We start from the raw sequence: 20,171 nt of genomic DNA on the forward strand, positions 1-20,171 counted from the left end.
CCTGTTATGGATTTTGCGATCGTTGTTTCCTCCAATACCGATCCATCAGTACCCAGTGTTTGAGTTGAGGAATCCATAACATAAAAATGAGAGTGGGGTGGAATACCATTCTGTAGCGAAGGCAATTTTGCAGCAAGCTCGGATGAAAACTTCATCCGAACAGGCCGCGGAATGCCCAACGATACCGACTGACAGCTGTGTCATCCTCCGCCGACTTGTGGATATGGGGAGGCATGTGGCCAACACACCGATCTCCCGGCCTTTGTCAGTTTTCGTGACCAGAGCCACTACTTCTCAGTCAAGTAACTGGCCGCTGTGACCGAGCGGTTCTAGGCGCTTCAGTCCGGAACTGCGCTGCTGCTAGGGTCGCAGGTTCGAATCCTGCCTAGGGCATGGATGTGTGTGATGTCCTTAGAGTTAGTTAGGTTTAATTAGTTCTAAGTCTAGGGGACTGATGACCTCAGGTGTTAAGTACCATAGTGCTTAGAGCCATTTGAACCATCTCAGTCAAGTAGCTCCCGAGTTGGCCCGACAAGGGCTGAGTGCACCCCGCTTGCCAACAGCGCTCGGCAGACCCGGACGGTGACCCATCCCGGTGCCAGCCAAGCCCGACAATGTTTAAATCGGTGATCTGATGGGAACCGTTGTTACCATTGCGGCAAAGTCGTTAGCAAGCTCGGAGAAGCGGCTCCTGTAATGGCTTGTTGCAGGAAGAAAAAGGGAAAGGCAACGTTTAATTTGTGAGATGGCATAGCGCGCAAACTGTTGCTGAGTCGCGAACAGGCTGCACGATGGTGCTGACGGTTTGATTCCCCACGTACACCCAGTGATATCTCTACTGTAGCCACTTACAGAAACATTTTGCTGCATCACCGAGACGAATTTATGGGTAACAGTGTCCTCTTCCATTTATTGCGGTATTCGTCTAGCAAACCCTAAGCGTTTCACTGTATTGTCGGGTACCTTTGCTCGTTGGAGTTGCAAGCTGTAAGGTATAAGAAGGAGCTGCAGAAACAGCTTTGCCATTGTGTGAACGAAATTGCGCGGCAACTGGAAACATACTCCAAAGTTGAAGTATGCGGGACGGTACGATTGTTGTGGGCAAAACTTCTAAGTTACACACAGAATTCCGTGAAATCCTGGCGATATATTGGTCAGATACAACGTCGCCTTCAGCCGTTGTAAAATGATGCCAAGCATTTGACCAAGGTCGCACAGACGTGAGTGATGCTGATCCGAAAAGAAGGCCTTAGATATGGACCACGGCCGACAATGTCTGGGCAATCTCGAAACCAATTCGCGGCAATTGTGGAATGTCCATTGATGAAGACGTTCACACAGCGGTGCTCGAACGGGTCCGTAACCATGGAGCGGATTACTGTCGCCGAAGAATTGAGCGATTGATAGTGTTCCGATCCTTGTTTATAGAGACATGTTAACTATCGAAAAACAGTGTGGCGTATCTGTGTCACTTCCAAGTGCAGTGCAGCATTCATTAAGTTACTGGACGTGTAGAGATCTATGTAACATACATTTTGAAGTCTCCTCGTAGATACTGACACGATTACAAAATGGTGCAAAGGCCGGAAAGTTGCCTTGAATGATCAAAAGTGTGAAATTGTTGGCTTCAGAAAACGCAAACACGTAGTATCATGTGATTATAATATCAATGAAACTCAGTCGTACTCAGTCGACTCTAACAAATATGCCGGTGAAACAGTTGGCAGGGATGTGAAATTGAATGATCACATAGTGAAAATGATAGATAAGGGAAGTGCAGCCTTAAATAAAAACTATTTTGTAGCGTCGTTTCCGGTCGTCTTCCGAAATAATATAGACGTTGGTATTCGTGATCATGACGGCATGCCCTTAGAAACCTTATGTCATGGTTGAATGTGACTCTCATCAGTGTGTCACAACAGCGTAGGGCGACTTACCTTGCGCTTGTCGCTGGTTGGCTGACGTTTTATGGCGGCAAAGATACAGTTCCGAGTTGTGGTTATTTGGAAAATTTTGCTCGATTCGACGCCCCCTACCCTGCACTGAGATTATAATGTTGATTTTTTGCAACCTGCAGAGAACTTCGCCATCTGCAAAAGTTCTGAGTTTATCCACAGTTTTGACTGCCCGATTCCGTAATGTTTTACTTGACGGAAACTACACTACTGGCCATTGAAATTACTACACCAAGAAGAAATGCAGATGATAAACGGGTATTCATTGGACAAATATATTATACTAGAACTGACGTGTGATTACATTTTCACTCAATTTGGGTGCATAGATCCTGAGAAATCAGTAGCCAGAACAACCACCTCTGGCCGTAATAACAGCCTTGATACGCCTCGGCATTGAGTCAAACAGAGCTTGGATGGCTTGTGTGGGTACAGCTGCCCAGGCAGCTTCAACGCGATACCACAGTTCATCAAGAGTAGTGACTGGCGTATTGTGACGAGCTAGTTGCTCGGCCACCATTGACCAGACGTTTTCAATTGGTGAGAGATCTGGAGAATGTGCTGGCCAGGGCAGCAGTCGAACATTTTCTGTATCGAGAAAGGCCCGTACAGGACCTGCAACATGCGGTCGTGCATTATCCTGCTGAAATAAAGGGTTTCGCAGGGATCAAAATGGTTCAAATGGCTCTGAGCACTATGGGACTTAACATCTGTGGTCATCAGTCCCCTAGAACTTAGAACAACTTAAACCTAACTAACCTAAGGACATCACACACATCCATGCCCGAGGCAGGATTCGAACCTCCGACCGTAGCGCAGGGATCGAATGAAGGGTAGAGCCACGGGTCGTAACACATCTAAAATGTAACGTCCACTGTTCAAAGTGCCGTCAATGCGAACAAGAAGTGACCGGGACGTGTAACCAATTACATCCCATACCATCACGCCGGGTGATACGCCAGTATGGGGATGAAGAATACACGCTTCCAATGTGCGTTCACCGCGATGTCGCCAAACACGGATGTGACCATCATAATGCTGTAAACAGAACTTGGATTCATCCGAAAAAATGACGTTTTGCCATTCGTGCACCCAGGTTCGTCGCTGAGTACACTATTGCAGGCGCTCCTGTCTGTGATGCAGCGTCAAGGGTAACCGCAGCCATGGTCTCCGAACTGATAGTCCGTGCTGCTGCAAACGTCGTCGAACTGTTCGTGCAGATGGTTGTTGTCTTGCAAACGTCCCCATCTGTTGGCTCAGGGATCGAGACGTGGCTGCAAGATCCGTTACAGCCATGCGGATAAGATGCCTGTCATCTCGACTGCTAGTGATAGGAGGCCGTTGGGATCCAGCACGGCGTTCCGTATTACCCCCCTGAACCCACCGATTCCATATTCTGCTAACAGTCACTGGATCTCGACCAACGCGAACAGCAGTGTCGCGATACGATAAACCGCAATCGCGATAGGCTACAATTCGACTTTTATCAAACCCGGAAACGTGATGGTATGCATTGCTCCTCCTTGTACGAGGCATCACAACTACGTTTAACCAGGCAACGCTGGTCAACTGCTGTGTGTGTATAAGAAATCGGTTGGAAACTTTCCTCATGTCAGCACGTTGTAGGTGTCGCCACCGGCGCCAACCTTGTGTGAATGCTCTGAAAAGCTTATCATTTGCATATCACAGCATCTTCTTCCTGTCGGTTAAATTTCGCGTCTGTAGTACGTCATCTCCGTGGTGTAGCAATTTTAATGGCCAGTAGTGTATTCCGGTGGGCAGGCTATTGCCGGGCCCATCTCCAATATTTGTAGGCCCACTGCCTGCGTTGACGTCATAACGATACCGTCAGCGTTGCTGTAATAATAAACATCTGAAGTGTGGGGCAGAGAGATTTGTGAGGCAGTGTGGCCGGTAATTAGTGGCGACAGAATGTGTCTTGCCTGTCGCGTGGCGTCGTGGCTGGGTCTCCTTGGCGGGCCGTGACGCCGCCGCTATTAATAGACGGTCGGACAGACACACGGTGCAGCGCGGCGTGGCCTGCTGCCGCCCACCTCACCCTTCCCTTCCCTTCCCTACCCTACCCTACCCTACCCTACCCTACCCTACCCTACCCCACCTGCCCCATGGCGCACACTGCTTTCCCTTTCATCCCCCGCACCAGCAAGTCCAACGCCCTGGTCCCTACGTCACCAGGCTCCAGATCCAACGTGTCTGGGTAGCAATTGCCCCGGGAAAATTTGCAACCTCCCCAAAAGCTGTACGTTTCTTTCATTTACACCGTCTGTACAAGAACGACCGAGGCTGCTTTTATTCTTGGCGTATAAACGACGTCAGCGTAATAACTACGCTGGCAGCATCAGCTAACAACTTACTGTAAACCACAGACGTGTGTTCGACCAGTCAGATGTGAGCAGGCAATGTCAGGTAGCGGACGTGCTGCCGTAGTGCGTCAACGCTGTTGCGTCACCAACCGCTTTCGAGCAACGTCTCTAAAGGAAATGTTCAAGACATGTTTAGAAGACTAGAAAAGTGTGTGCAAAGCTTCTCCCGCACACCTTGACTCGCGAACAAAAACAACGAAGTGTGGACGCCTGCCGTGACTTGATTGAAATGCGAAGTGCAGGGAATTCTTTTCTGGAGAAAATCATCGCGGTTAACGAGACTTAGTGTTACCAGTACAAATCTACCACAAAATGACAAAGTGCATAAATTCACACTTTGACGACATAACCGCCATTCAGTCGAATGCGACGCGCATGTTGAACGACATCCAAAAGAAAGACTTTTCTGACAGTTCCACATGTTTGTACGTACGTTCTGTGCGTTTACTAAAGGGGGTTGGGGGAGGCTATGTAGGACACGTGAAACATTAAGACTACCATCTTAACTTTTCTCTATTTGTTATTAATCCGGTTTCGAAACGTTGTGAACTCAAGGGGTATAATTCCAGTTGTAATAAAATACTGTAGTCGGCCTAGAATAAGAAATGCTATCATTATTAACCGTCTGTTTCAGTTCTGACAATCTTTTTCGTAAGTAAAGTGTGTATAACGGTCGCAGTGCCAGGACTGAATTTTACCGCAGGGTATCAAGGCTGCAGCCAGGATCTCGCACCACAATAATTTACAGTAAAATCATTATCAAAAACCTGTGATACAGGCCTTCTTGTAATCGTAAAGTCGCTATCGCAATTATTTTGCATGGGATTGTTTGGTCGAATTTTTCAATTAGCAACTGATACGAATCAAGTCAACATTCTCCAGTCAAACCTCGCGCTCTCTCGCTTCAAGTTTACAGTTGCACCCGGCTCAAGTGTCGCTGTGCAGTTGGCAAAACGCCCGAGGAATTTGAAAAGAAAATAATCGATGGAATTTTGGCAGTTTTAAGTGACTTAGATTCCGCAGAAAGCCGTTGTTTTCCACAAGTTATTTCGCCTAAAACAGTATTGTTTTCCTAACGTGGAGGTCGCTCTAGAATTCATTTCTCACATATCATCATAAACAGCCGTCGGTAAAAGGTCATTTTCGAAACTGAAGTTGATAAAAACAAAGCTTGGAGCGTACATGTTAGACTGTAGGCATAACTTTATCTTCGCACAGTGTTCAAACTAATATTTTAAGGAAACTAAATAATGCACATTTTACGATAAACTTGGTGAGGATTAAGTGTCGACAAAAATCAAGTAGTCAGTAAGAGTATTTAAAACATTAATTTAAGACTGATTAAAAATGTTCAAATGTGTGTGAAATCTTATGGGACTTACCTGCTGAGGTCATCAGTCCCTAAGCTCACACACTACCGAACCTAAATTATCCTAAGGACACACACACACACACACACCCATCCCGAGGGAGGACTCGAATCCCCGCTGGGACCAGCCGCACAGTCCATGACTGCAGTGCCCTCAGACCGCTCGGCTAATCCCGCGCGGCTAAGACTGATTATTTGTGGGAGTACTGTATGTGACTGAGACAGGCAAAATTTGATTCGCTGTTGCATTGTTTTTCATATCGTGCGTTTTCCTAACAAACGTATTTACATATAGTTACATTTAATGATTTCGACTTACTTCATTTTTTTAAAATTTCAGTACGTTAAATCAACTATTTTATAGCAGTAAAATTTTATCTGATCAAGTAATAAAAACTTGAAATTTTACTTTCTAGGCTTTTACTTCGAAAACTTATATGAAATATTATTTTTACCGATTAGGATGTCACGGCGGCCGCTTGACATCGTGGCTCTTCTGAGCCTGATAGCAGGGTTCAGTTATTTTACTTACAATAAGCTGTCCCCTTCAGGGCACGCAGCACGGCCTCGGCCTCGGCCTAGGGGTCTGTATATGCAAACTACATATGACCTTGCGTAGTCGGTAATGCCGGAAACTGTGGCAAAGTTAGATTCATTGAAGGTGGAAGCAGATCATTTGATCATTATTGCTTCCAGTGTTGTGCTTGTGAATATGCATTACTCTTGAACTCAAATTGTTAGTTGATAACAATTTTCATAAGTGAATAAATGTACTATGATGGTGTGGTTAGTATTCCCACCTGCTTAAGGAGATGCCTGCAGTATACACGTTTGTTAACCCGTCACATAATTCTAATTACTTTCCTCAGGGAATAAACACCTTCGTTCTACACGACTTTTGAGTATTACTCCTCAGTATGGGACCTATCCCAGTAGTATTGATAGATAAAATAGAGAAGACCCAAAGAAGACCGACGCATTTCGTCACGCTTGCTGTTTAATAAGCGCGAATACGTCATGGAGATGCTCATCGGACTCCTGTGGCAGACGCTATAAGAAAAGTACTGGGCAACACGGTGTGGTGTACTGTTTAAATTCCGAGAACATGTGTTTCTAAAGGCTGGACCAAAGTATTGCTTCTTTCTACGCATGTCTCGCGAAAAGACCATAAGGGTAAAGTTTGCGATGTTCGAACTCACGAGGGAAGTCGTTCTTTGCGCGCATTCGCGACCGAAACAAGAAAAGAGGCGGAAGGGGGGGGGGGGGGGGGGCAGGGGGGATGACGCTGACAGTACCCTCCGCCGCACCCCCTAAGGTGTATGTATTGGTGTTGGCCAATTTATACCGAGATTATGATTCCAAAATAAACACTGATCCCATATAAATGGCTTGGTAAATTATATCACTGCCGAAGGAAAACAAGTACGTAGTAGCCTCAACGTGTCAACGCCTGGTAAAGGAGTTTGATACTGGAAGCAGTGTTCGGGATGAGAACAGGTTTGGTTTCATGAAAGCATTGCGCTTCGCCGCTCTGGCGTCCGCACATGGAGGCCTAGTGGTTAGCGTCACTGCCGATCCAGCCTCGTTATCAGCAGATTGGACAGAGGACGCAAAATGCATAGGCGGACGCAAATGATTTTGTGGTGTTGTGTGACAACCGACGAATGTTGCTGATAGTGTGGCTTCAAGACCACCGAAGTAAAGTAAACAGCGTTTTGTTCCACTAAGATTTGTTTGTTACTGACCTGTTTTCGGCTTATTAGGCATGAGGTAACAGCTAGTAAGACAGAAATTGTTATCATCATTAGGTATTTTGTGTTTATTTGGTGGCCGGAAGCCCTTCCTGTCGCCGCAGCTGTTAGTCGTTTGGGCAAGGAAACAAGAGTGCACTATCTGTCTGTGAATCTTGGTTCCGTGTACGAAAAAATTTCGATCCGAACCTGATCACATCTTTGTGTTGCAAACCAGCGCCCTAGGTGTAAAACTGTACAAGAGCCGTTCGATAAGTAATACAACACATTTTTTATGTGAAAGTGGATTGGTTTTATTCTTTCCAATGCACCATATTATTCCACACGCTTTTGGCTACGAAACCCTATTTTTCAACATAAATCCCCGTTCAACGCGTAGGCCTTAAGCCTCCTTATTGGGAGAGCCTGTGTGCCCGCATGGTACCACTCTACTGGTCGACGTCGCAGCCAACGTCTTGCCGCCTCTGTGACCTCCCATCATTCAGATACTGCTCCCCGGGGAGTGCATCCTTAATTAGGCCAAGCAGATAAAAGTTAGAACGTGCGAGATCCGGGCTGTAGGGTGGTGAGGACTGGTTTGCGCGACCTTGTTGCAATGACGACACACGCTTCGCCCAACTACTCATCGTGCTTTTGTTCACTGCCAAGTCTCCGTAGACATTCTGGAAGCATCTATGAATATCTGCGGTGATCGAGTTTTCCACCAGAAGAAAATGACAGCGCGCTGCTTCGAACGCTTCTCCGTTATAGACGCCATTTTGAAGGCTACGTATACCGCCGCCACGTATCGAAACTTCATGAAAGGATAGGGGATGAAGCAGGAATATTCCACCATGTCGCACCCAAAATTCACATTTTTTCAACCGAAATTGGCCCAGAAAGACAACGTATTGCGTTACTTACGAATGCCGAACGTATAGAGACAAGTCGTTAGGTTAGGTGAAAGGCGTAAGCGATCGTTCGTGTTAAGTTTATTTTTAAATGATGTTGATTTTAGTTTATTTTTAAATGATGATGAGTTTTGTTGGTAAAAGTTCATAAAGTTCGTATTTTATTCGCTTCAGTATGAAGCTGAACATTAGAAGAAACCATTTAGTTATAAGTTACTTTCATCATTGTCGATTCTTTAGAAACAACATGGTAGCAAACAGAACAAAAACCAGGCGTCGCAGACAGGCAAAGGCAGTAGTCTACTGCTGAACCTATTTACTGGCTAGTAATGTGTAAATCGCTGTATGTTAAGTAGCATTTTGGGTGATTACCTTTCACTTAACTGCACTTCAATTGCCAACGCCCACAACCCCTTTGACGCCGCGCCTCCCCCTCCACGTTTCCCGTCACGCTCCTTGCTGTATGATTGCGTTTCGTGCTGCTGCAGACTGACGGCGTCTCCACCACAGCGTACGTTTCCAGGATACGGCAGCTAATGCCACTACTCATTGTTGAAGTTGTCGAAGTATCATGACCATCTACAAAAGTATGCACTCTTGCAGCTTAGTTGTATTTAAGCATCCTATCGTTATCGTTCGCTCATTTGCAGCAATGCATACATCGTGAAGGTTTCTCCAACAGTCATATGCTTCTGAAATTTTGCAACCACTCGGGCCGTAGTATTTATTTCTGTATTTGAGTAACTAACGCAGAATACTTTCACAGGGTAGTAGTGTACCGACACACCAGATTTTGGGCTGGCTTCAGCTGTTTGCTAAAGACTCCACGGAAATGAATATATACATAAAAAATATGCAGTGACAAATTGCAGGTTCGCCACCAACTCCTTTCTTCCAGTGTGGTTATTTCCATATATCCCGTGAAAGAGCCTGTGGTGTAATACTGTTGTAGATCATGAGTAACTCGGTTTGAATTAATCCTGGAATCGTGCTCAGATAGCCCTGTGATTAACATGTCTGCTCGCGAAAAGCAGCAACCTACGTTCGAGTCCCGGACTGGTACAAATTTTCGATTGTCAGCACAGTTTTAGCGAAGCCTGTGCTGAGCATTTCATGTAGATGTTGTGACAAGGGAATTCGCTTAATTAAAAAGAAAGGTCACAGCATACACAGCCGGAACCCTTAGTCATAGCACCACGATAGCTTCATTGACTCCTCGAGACAATTAATAGTGTTCAAATCGTCTAGTGGTTTGCCATGCCGTTAATATTCGAAATGTTTTATTATTTTGATATATACAGAAGCGGCCTTCGGCTTTCTTGGGTCTGTTAAATTTTCTTATAACGGCGTTCAGTAACTCGTGAAGAGTATCGTGATACAGCATATATCAACTTTCACAATCAAACTTTACGCAAGAAAAGAAAGAAACTGTTAAATGCAGAAGACTGCCGGCAGGTGCTGTTTCAGCTCATTATACTTTTAAATGTAGCTTAACAGAACTTCACGTCTGGAATCCTAACATAGCATTTCCTTAAAACGGGTAAGTTACATTCAGATAAATGGTGTAAAAGTGATGTAGGTGGGTCGTTTGAAACAAAGTTTAGGTCTCAAAGTTCTATGATATACTCATCATGAGACAGTCATCCGTGAGTCTCCGAAATGTTGGCAGTAATTTTAAAAGAGATAATTTTACAATAGATAATTCTGCAATGTAGGAAGAGCTGGTAGGGTTACTGTGCAGCGAAACGCCAAAAGTAAATTCCAGCTAATGTAAATATTTTTGAACAGAATACTCAGATATTTAAAGAGTGTCTCCGCATTTGGGAGATGAAGCAAAACTTTTCATAGTATCAGTCTCGTTGGTAGAGCTGCGATACGCTGTCATAGGTATCCGTAAAGAGTTCCAGCTGCGATTGGAAAAAGTGATCCATGTATTTCGAAGCATGCAGGTGTAGTGGCTGAAATATTTTGCGAGACAATTAGAAGAAGATCTGCGGTATATGTTGAAAACAAAGAATGTGAAAGAATAATGTTAGAAAGAGGTGGCAGTCACACACAAGTCCTGAACTGCATGTAGCGTCGTCTTGAGATTTACGCCATTGGCACTCAGGCACTCAAATGCTGCAAAGGTTTCGAGAAACTATGAATAGTCACACATTTTTTTTATGTACCAGGGGTTGGGGGGGGGGGGGAGGGCCCAGAGTTAAGAGACACCTCTGTGTTGAACACTCAGTTTCTGACATCGCTAGCTTCCTTTCGTAGGGTGCTTGTGAAGGACGCAGCTGCAGCTGTGGACTTATAAAATTAGTGCGAAAAGCGGGTAGACCTACAGATGATAAAATCATCTGCAGCTGACACTCACCATAATCGAAATTAATATAATGCACATAAATATACCAAAACATACATTATTTTTTAATTATTCCGTTTCCGAGTAATCACTGAAATCCTTCACCATTCTTAAAAGTGTGAGCACAACTTTACAGACTGAATCGAAATGTGATAAAAAGCAAATAAGAGACTGAGGTCCATTGAAAGAATACTAAGAAAGTGTTAAATCTATGACGAAAAAGATCACGTACAAAACATTTGTCCGACCGATTGCTGAGTATTAATTGTGTGTCTTGACTAAAGGAAGAGTTACAGAATTTTCAGAGAAGTTGTGCACAGTTTGTGACATCAATGCGTGAACATCAGAGAAACACACCCAAAACAGAAAAATTTGGGAAAATCGGGTTTGTGGAGAGGCATATAAACAGCATTTCTTCCTACGCCCAACATGGAAATGCACTGAAGAGCCAAAGAAACTGTTACATCTGCCTGATACCGTGTAGGGCCCCCGCGAGCACGCAGAAGTGCCGCAACACAACGTGGCGTGGACTCGACTAACGCCTGAAGTAGTGCAGGAGGGAACTGACACCAAGAATCTTACAGCGCTGTCCGTAAATCCGTTAAGAGTCCGAGGGCATGGAGATCTCTTCTGAAGAGTTTGCAAGACATCCTAGATATGCTCAGTAATATTCATTTCTGCGGAGTCTGATGGCCAGTGGAAGTGTTTAAATTCAGAAGAGTGTTCCCAGAGCCACTCGGTTGCAATTCTGGACGTGTGGGATGTCGCATTGTCCTGCTGGAATTGCCCAAGTCAGTCGGAATGCACAATGGATATGAATGGATGCAGCTGATGAGACAGGATGCTTACGTACATTTCACGTGTAAAGAGTCGTATCTAGATGTATCATGGGGCCCATATCACTCTAACTGCACACGCTCCTCACCAATACAGAGCCTCCACCAGCTAGAACAGTGCTCTGCTGACATGCAGGGTACATGGACTCATGAGGTTGTCTCCATACCCATACACGTACATTCGCTTAATGCAATTTGAAACGAGACTTCTCCGACCAGGTAACATATTTCCAATCATCAAAAGTGTAATGTCGGTGTTCACGGGCCCAGTCGAGGCATAAAGCTTTGTGCGTGCAGTCATCAACGAAGTGGGCGTTCTGCTCCGAAAGCCCATATCGATGTTATTTCGTTGAGTAGTTCGCACGCTGACACTTGTTGATGGAATACTGATGAAATTGTCGTACGGGAAAATTCCCATTCCATCGCTACCTCGGAAATGCTGTGTCTCATCATTCGTACATCGACTACAACACCAGGTTAAAACTCACTTAAATCTTGGTAACTTGCCATTCCAGCAGAAGTAACGAATCTAACAACTGCGCCAGACACTTGGTTGTCTGACATAGGCGTCGCCGACCGCAGCGCCGTATTCTGCCTGTTTACTTACGTCTGTATTAGAATACGATTGCCTGTACCAGTTTCTTCGGCGCTTCAGTTTAGAATAACAAAGGCATAAAGTGATGAAGCCTTAGAATCCACCATACAGCACGTGGTTGGTTCTGGAGTACAGCACATAGCGGAGGGTTTATCTTCATCTACACTCTGCAGACCACCGTAAGGTACACGGCAGAAAGTACGTCTCAATGTACCAGTTATTAGGGTTTCTTCCTGTTGCATTCATGTATGGAGCGCGGGAAGAATGATTGAATGCCTCTGTGCCTGCTGTAATTATTCTAAACTTATCTGCACGATCCCTGTGTGAACGATACGTAGGCGGTTGTATGTTCCTAGAGAAATCATTTACAGCCGGCTCTTGGAACTTTGTTAATAGTCTTTCCTGGGATGGTTTTCATCTGTCATCAAGAGTCTTCCAGTTCAGTTCCTTAAATATGTCTGTGACATTCTCCCACAGATTAAAGAAACCTCTGACCCTTATTGCTGCCCTTCTCTGTATGCGTTCAATATCCCCTGCTGTGAGTCCCATGTGGTACGGGTCCCACACACTCGAGCAGTGTTCCAGTATGGGTTGCACGAGTGATATGTAAGCAAACTCTTTTGTAGACTTGTTGCACTTCCCCTGTATTCTGCCAATAAGCCAAAGTTTATCACCTGCCTTACCCACGACTGAATCTTTGTGATCATTCCATTTCATATCTCTACAATGTGTTACACCCAGATATTTGACTGAGTTGGCCGATTTCAACACATTATTCTGTGCACTATAAATTTTGCGCACAAGTAGAGTCCAGCAGATCGTTTGCTTGCAATCGTGCAATGACTGCAAGCATGAGCGCGCGGTGTTGTCGGTGTGGAGGGAATATTTGGGTGCTGCGCAGCGGCAGGTCGCGCACGGCAAAACGCGGCGGTGATGTAAAACTTGCGCAAGCCGCGGGCTTGGCTCCGCGGTCACGTGACTCGCCAACGCCGGTCCAGCCGCTCTGCGCACGCGCTCACCTCGCGCAGCCCCACACCGCGCACCGTGCCGACAAATCGTATGCTGCTGGGAACTGAAAGCTGCCTGTACGGCCTGCGCTCGCAACTTGCTTGGGCGATTGTTTCTAGACAAATGCTTCTTTATATCCGAAACAGAGAAGCATTCTACTCACTCACAGTTTTTGAGGACCGCCCACACTACAAATATATCTGGAAGTTCGCCAGACCCACTGTCCTGGATGTGCGGCAGTCACTTAGTAGTGGATCCGTGCCAGGTATTTCTTCCGATTCGTGGAAAACTATTAGGCGCAATTTCTCCAGTAACATCACTACTTCTAGTAACGGCCTGTGTTCTTAAGCAGAATGGCACATTCATAAATACATTTTGAAGATTTTGCCTTTTGAGCAAATCGAAATTTATTTATTTGTTTGTGTATTTTTCTGGCGATGTTATTTCTTTGAGTGGAGTTCCCATCTCGCTGTGTAAACGCGGACAGGCCTCATCGCTGACGTCAACATTTTTATGCTCGCGTATTATGGCTTTTGTGGAGGCTCAAAATCTCCTCTGTAGGAGTCTACGCGGAATCTGAAAACAATGATTTCGCGACATCTAACTCGCCCTGTTCGTCTACGAGACTAGGACGGCAAAAGATACCGGCGCCCGGCTAGATGTCGTGTTCCTCGACTTACGTGAGGCGTTCAGTACAGTTCTGCACTGCCTCCTAATCAACAAAATACGAGCACACACAATATCAGACAGCCTTCTGATTTGATTGAAGAGTTGTTAACAAATAGAACTCATGTCGTTCTTAACGGGGAGAAATTTTCAGGCATAGTTTTAGTACCATAGAAGAATACTGTAGGACAGTTACTTTACACAACATGTGTAAATTATGTTGGCAACGTCGCAATCTGCTGTTGTAAGAAGTAGCAGTCTGACATTCGGTGGAAAAATCCTTTGGAAGTGTAGCCTGCCGACGAAGGAGTTACCTTGCTAAACCCTTATTCTACCGATACCTGGATATTCATATTCAGTTCATATTCAGATAGAATTGATAGAGAAAATAGAGAGAATACACAGAAGAGCAGCGACTTTCGTCACCTGATCATTTTAGTAAGCGCGGTAGTGTCACGGACACAACCATCCAAATCCAGTGGCAGGCGCTACTAGAGCTGGGCAACACTTTGTGGTTTGCGATTGAGTTTTGAGAGCGTACTTCGCAAAAAGAGTCAGCTAACGTACTGCTTCTTCTCACAATATATCCTGAAAAGAGCTTGAAGGTAAAACTAGAAAGATTCGAACTCACACAGAGACGTATCAGCGTCACTGGAACACGGAAGGGGGCAATGGCAGCGGTACACAAAGTATCCTCCACCACACACCATATGTGGTTTGCGAGGGTCAGATGTATATATAATTTACGTAACAGGATGTGATGCTCTAGTCAGTTTTCCACAGTACAGCTGATATTTCAGTACACTTTCTCACCTGTACTTTTGTTATGTTGGTTTTTCCAGTTAAAACAGAGACAGCATAAGTAATCCTCTCCTACGTATGAGGATACATATATCTTTCACTTCGCCTACCTCCTCCCAGGCCGTTTAAAGCTGCTCATTTTGTTGCTGTTGGGTCTTTGCGTACTTAAAAAGGAATGGTAGCTAAAGAAAATTACTTTAAGCAACATATTTACGTCAAGAAAGTAAAGGCGGACAGCAGTGGAAGTTGTTCTGCCCCATAAATGCGGTTAAAACAATGAGGGGTTTTGATTACTTCTGTGCCGTGTATGACAACGTAAATTCACTTACAGTGTCGTTCACATAGATACATAGTGGAGTACTGATCCCATTCTTCACCATTATTTGTGTACTTCCGCAAATATCTCTGCTTCTATACGACGTACTGAAAAGAAAACTGGTGACTGGCCGGAATTCACCTAGTCTAACATATCATATCAGCCCGTGTTTCGAGACGGAATAGGCAGTTATTGAACCTCTACTGTTATTGAAGACTCGTATTTGATTCTTAGTATGATGTAGTTACTCAGTGAATGTTTGCTTGAGTTAGAACATGTGTTTACGTTAAGTGTGCAGCAATACTCGAGAAATGTTCTTCCTCTGTCAGATAAGCTCGCACTATTTTCATTAGAACCACATGAAATTTTAGTTCATATTTCTGCGCTAATTATTGTGTTCAATATACGCTATTGATGGCAAAATTTCACTGATCTTTCATTTTTCAGTATGATTTTCCGATTTTTTCATTGGAGGGATTCAGACGCTGTTAAAAAACGCAGCTCTCACACTTGTTTTCCCAAGTCCGTCTCGTACATGACCCTGTTATGACTGTCAGTTTTACAAAGAAATTATGTGCATACGGTACATTTGGAATACATATTTTGTAAAATAAAAAGCTTAACCAGTCCGTTTTAGTTACTTTCCGACGGTTGAGGGAAAGATTTCAGTGACCTCTTGATAATGGAATAAAAAACGATTTCCGGTAACGTTTCTTTTGTGGCGGTGTTCGTAGCGACAAGCAATTCGCTGTAGAAACGGCTTACGAAGTCACCGCCACACTTTTAATAGCGGGCCGACCGGTCCGCTGGAACAGTGAACAGAAAGATGAAAGCCCAAACACTCTGATTAAATAAAAGTCGGTACTTATCTTTATTAACGAAGATACAGCAACACAGTAGTGAACTCTGTGTCTACAGAAATCTGTCTAGCTCGAGTCGGAGCGGCTAGGTCAGCGTCGGCTGACGACAAACAACAACTCTGCTGCGATGAACACACGACTGACTAGCAAATACACAATTCGGTGGCGAGTATACAACTGAGCGGCGAATACAGAACTGTCCTAGCACTCGCGACTCCAGCGCTTAAGAACCCAGAAGCCAGCGGTGGCGCGCGCAGACTTGCGGCGATTTCCTGTCTCGCTGGCGCTGCTTACGCGGACGGCGTCCGGACTCTGATGCTGCCAACCTTTTGGCAGCGGGCTCGGGTGGCATTACTGGCTAGGATATAACAGTTTCACCGCTTACAAATTACATTTTGAAAGAAGAAAAGAATGCAGTATCAGTATAACATTATACGTATAAGTCAGGTGAGAGGGGAATCAATCTACTACGGCAAGCAACATATGTAAATAAAATTGGTTGCCGATGATTCCGTTGTGCTGCTATACCAACACTATGGCTAGTAAATAATCTCATCTAGCTGCTAGGAGTTTAGCCGCCATAGCTTGAAAATTATTCTCTCTCTCTCTCTCTCACACACACACACACACACACACACACACACACACACTGCAAGATTGGAGGAACAGGTGCGAAAGTTCGCGGAATCTGAGGGTACAGGAATGAAAATGATTAGGAGAAGAATGTGTACGTGTACGTGTGTGTGTGTGTGTGTGTGTGTGTGTGTGTGTGTGTGTATGTGTATGTATGTATGTATGTATGTATGTGTGTGTATGTGTGTCCTGAAATCAGAGGGGCACTAGGGAATACTCGTGGCCATGGCCAGAATCAGCGCACTCTTAGCGGTGCGATGCGCACGAGACAAAATACGCGACGTTTTGCTCCTTTGTGTAACAAGGAAAATGTTTACTGACGGAGCCGTATAAGTTGATGAGTTCTTGGAAAGGTAGCAATACATAGTGACCTAACTCAGGTGTTGAAAAGTACGGTTTGTTTACTTCAGTGACACCCTGCCAAGCCAGTGTCTACCATTAACCACTCTATTCAGCTACCTAATGGCTCCACGATCAGATATGAGGTCTTTGCCCATCTACGACGTACACACTCAGTATGCCGCAACACTCACCTAAAAATCCGAAAATGTCTAACAAGAGTTCCACGCCCACACGTGGAAATACTGTTGCGAATTCTGCTTTCATACTGGCAGAATAACTTCATCAGTCACTGACTAATTTTCGAATTCAGAAATATGATACACTTTTAAACGTCACCTCCATCCCGTGAGCCCACGATTTGCCTCATACACCCAAAATTGTTTAAACATGGAGGACTTTCAGCCAATCGTGCCTTGGGAGCAGGATGCAACAACTCTGATTGATCTTTACATTACCCCGCTAATAGCACCTCTCAAGAAAGAGATTCTTGTTTCCTGCTTAAAAGATTAAGGAATAATCTGATGCTGTCGTAAAAACTGTGGCGCTGCAGTCAGGTTGGTTGGCTTCAACCACAACACGCAGCATGTATTTTGTGTCGACGAAGGCAAATTCTGCCGGGTACCAGAAGCCGGCTCGTGCATGCCGAAAAGCCAAGACGACGTATGCCTTTGTACGGCAGCCGTCCATCGGGATAGACTTAAAATGGTCAGTCAGAACATCATGACCACCTGCTTAATAGCGTGTTGGTCGACCAGTGGAACGCAGTACACGAGCGATACAGCATGGCATGCATCCGGAAAGTCTTCGTCAGGTTTCTGGGGCTTTGGGCCACCAGATCCCTACGAAAAGTCACGCACTTCCCGTAAAATTCGGGCTGCCGGTTTGTGGGTGCGAAATTGGCAATAGCTGTGTCCCAGATGTGTTCCATCACGTTCAGATATGGTGAATTTGGTGGCGTAGGCATCATCGTCAGTTTACTATGATGCCCCCCTCCCCCCAAACTACAGTAGCACGATTGCTGCCTTATTTATTTTTTATTTATTTATTTATTGTTCCGTGGGACCAAATAAAGGAGAAGTCTCCATGCCCATGGAACGAGTCAATACATGAAATTATAACACGATAGTAGAAACAGATAAAATGAAATATAAGAAACGTATTCAGGCGACAATTCGTAAGTTTAAATAAAGAAAATCAACAATGTAACACTGGAATTTGCTTAATTTTTCAGCTCTTCCAGGAGCTCCTCGACAGAATAGGAGTAGTGAGCCATGAGGAAACTCTTCAGTTTAGACTTAAAAGTGTTTGGGCTACTGCTAAGATTTTTGAGTTCTTGTGGTACCTTATTGAAAATGGATGCAGCAGAATACTGCACTTCTTTCTGCACAAGAGTCAAGGAAGTGCATTCTACAAGCAGATTGGATTTCTGCCTAGTATTAACTGAGTGAAAGCTGCTAACTCTTGGGAATAGGATAATATTGCTAACAACAAACGACATTAAAGAAAATATATACTGTGAGGGCAATGTCAGAATTCCCAGACTATTGAATAGGGGTCGACAAGAGGTTCTCGAACTTACACCACATGCAGCTCGAACAGCCCGTTTTTGAGCCAAAAATACCCTTTTTGAATCAGAAGAATTACCCCAAAAAATAATACCATACGACATAAGCGTATGAAAATATGCGAAGTAGACTACTTAACGTGTTGAAGTGTCACTTATTTCTGGTAAATAAAGAAGCATTTAGTTTCTGAACAAGATCCTGAACGCGGGCTTCCCACAACAGCTTACTATCTATCCGAACGCGTAGGAACTTGAAATGTTCCGTCTCGCTTATAATATGCCCATTCTGTCTGATCAAAAATATCGGTTCTTGTTGAATTGTGAGTTAGAAACTGTAAAAACGGAGTCTTACTGTGATTTAGCATCAAATTATTTTCCACAAGCCACGAACTTATTTCATGAACTACATTATTTGATAATGTTTCAATATTACACGCAAGATCCTTCACTACCAAGCTGGTGTCATCAGCAAACAATATTTTTGAATCACTGTAATACTAGAAGGCATATCATTTATATAAATAAGAAACAGCAGTGGCCCCAGCACCGACCCTTGGGGAACGCCCCACTTAACAGTGCCCCATTGGGACTGAACATCACTACCACTCCCATTGCGGAGAATTACCTCCTGCTTTGAGTTCTTAAAGTAAGAGGCGAACCAATTGTAAGCTACTCCCCTTACTCCATAATGGTCCAATTTCTGCAGTAATATTTTGTGGTCAACACAGTCAAAAGCCTTCGTTAAATCAAAGAAAACACCTAGCGTTCGCAACCTTTTATTTAATCGGTCCAAAACCTCACAGAGAAAAGAGAATATAGCATTTTCAGTTGTTAAACCATTTCTAAAACCAAACTGTAGATTTGTCAGCAAATTATGCGAATTTAAATGCTGCAGTAACCTTGTATATACAACCAAGTTTCTTTGCATGAATGCCGTGATCATCCTGCGGAGAGAGAGGAGGACAACCTAGTAAGAGGGGATGTCACTTTGTATATTGGTCTGCTGTTCACATGTGGCCTGGCAGTCTTCTTGTGATGTGCTGAGATATAGGTGTTTTCATGGCTCCCTTTGACGTCTTTACCATTTTTCACAAACTTGACAAGGATGACCTTGAAACACGGTAACACAAGACAAATCAGCAGTGCAGAAAACAAGATGGCGGGCAAAAGAAGGCTAGCTTCGATTTGACTATCGGTATGTCGATCCTGGTGTTGTCAGCAGAATGTCTTCGGCATGTCTTGCTGTCGTGTAACCTCAATGTCATGTACTTTGTTTTAAGAGTACAGAATACAAATTTATGTTGGGGTGTGAGTTTTTGAACTCGTGTCATTTCAGTTAGAATCTCGATGTTGACTTACAGTCATAGATAAATATGTCAATATGGCTTCAAATTATTGTTGGGTCTCTCTCTGAGCAGATTGTACGTGTTACAGGATTGTCATATATTCGTAGTGTTGCCAGATGAATGTAAGCTGATTATTTTCCTGTTATTGTCAGTTGTGACTAGGCACAGTTGATCGCCTACGTATATAATATAATGCCTCAGACGGCAGTAGTGAGACTTGAATGTGTTTTGTTTGTCTGCGCAGCGTCGACGAGGGTGGCGCTGACGGTGCGACCAGCGCCGACGCGCCCCCTGACGCTGGGAATGGCGTCGCCACGGCCGCTGCACCACCACCATTCGGCGCCCGCGCGCAACGAGCGCATCACGCCGCCACAGCCCGTCGACGTGAGTATTACCCCTCTCCACTCTCTCTCTCTCTCTCTCTCTCTCTCTCTCTCTCTCACACACACACACAGACAGACAGACAAAATAAAACAAAACAAGTTTGTTTCAAGAGTGTGTAGTA

General features: G+C 44.6%; 1 protein-coding gene across 1 annotated transcript in view; it reads left to right on the forward strand.

Moving 5' to 3' along the window:
* LOC124775767 (rho guanine nucleotide exchange factor 12) overlaps positions 1 to 20,171 on the forward strand; it is a 1,141,602-nt gene that overhangs the window by 333,252 nt on the left and 788,179 nt on the right. The window contains exon 5 of the mRNA XM_047250599.1: positions 19,911 to 20,050. Within this exon, the coding sequence (XP_047106555.1) occupies positions 19,911 to 20,050 (140 nt within the window). The remainder of the gene's footprint in view (positions 1 to 19,910; positions 20,051 to 20,171) is intronic.

This window comes from Schistocerca piceifrons, chromosome 2 (assembly GCF_021461385.2).
Source record: "Schistocerca piceifrons isolate TAMUIC-IGC-003096 chromosome 2, iqSchPice1.1, whole genome shotgun sequence".
NCBI lineage: Eukaryota > Metazoa > Arthropoda > Insecta > Orthoptera > Acrididae > Schistocerca > Schistocerca piceifrons.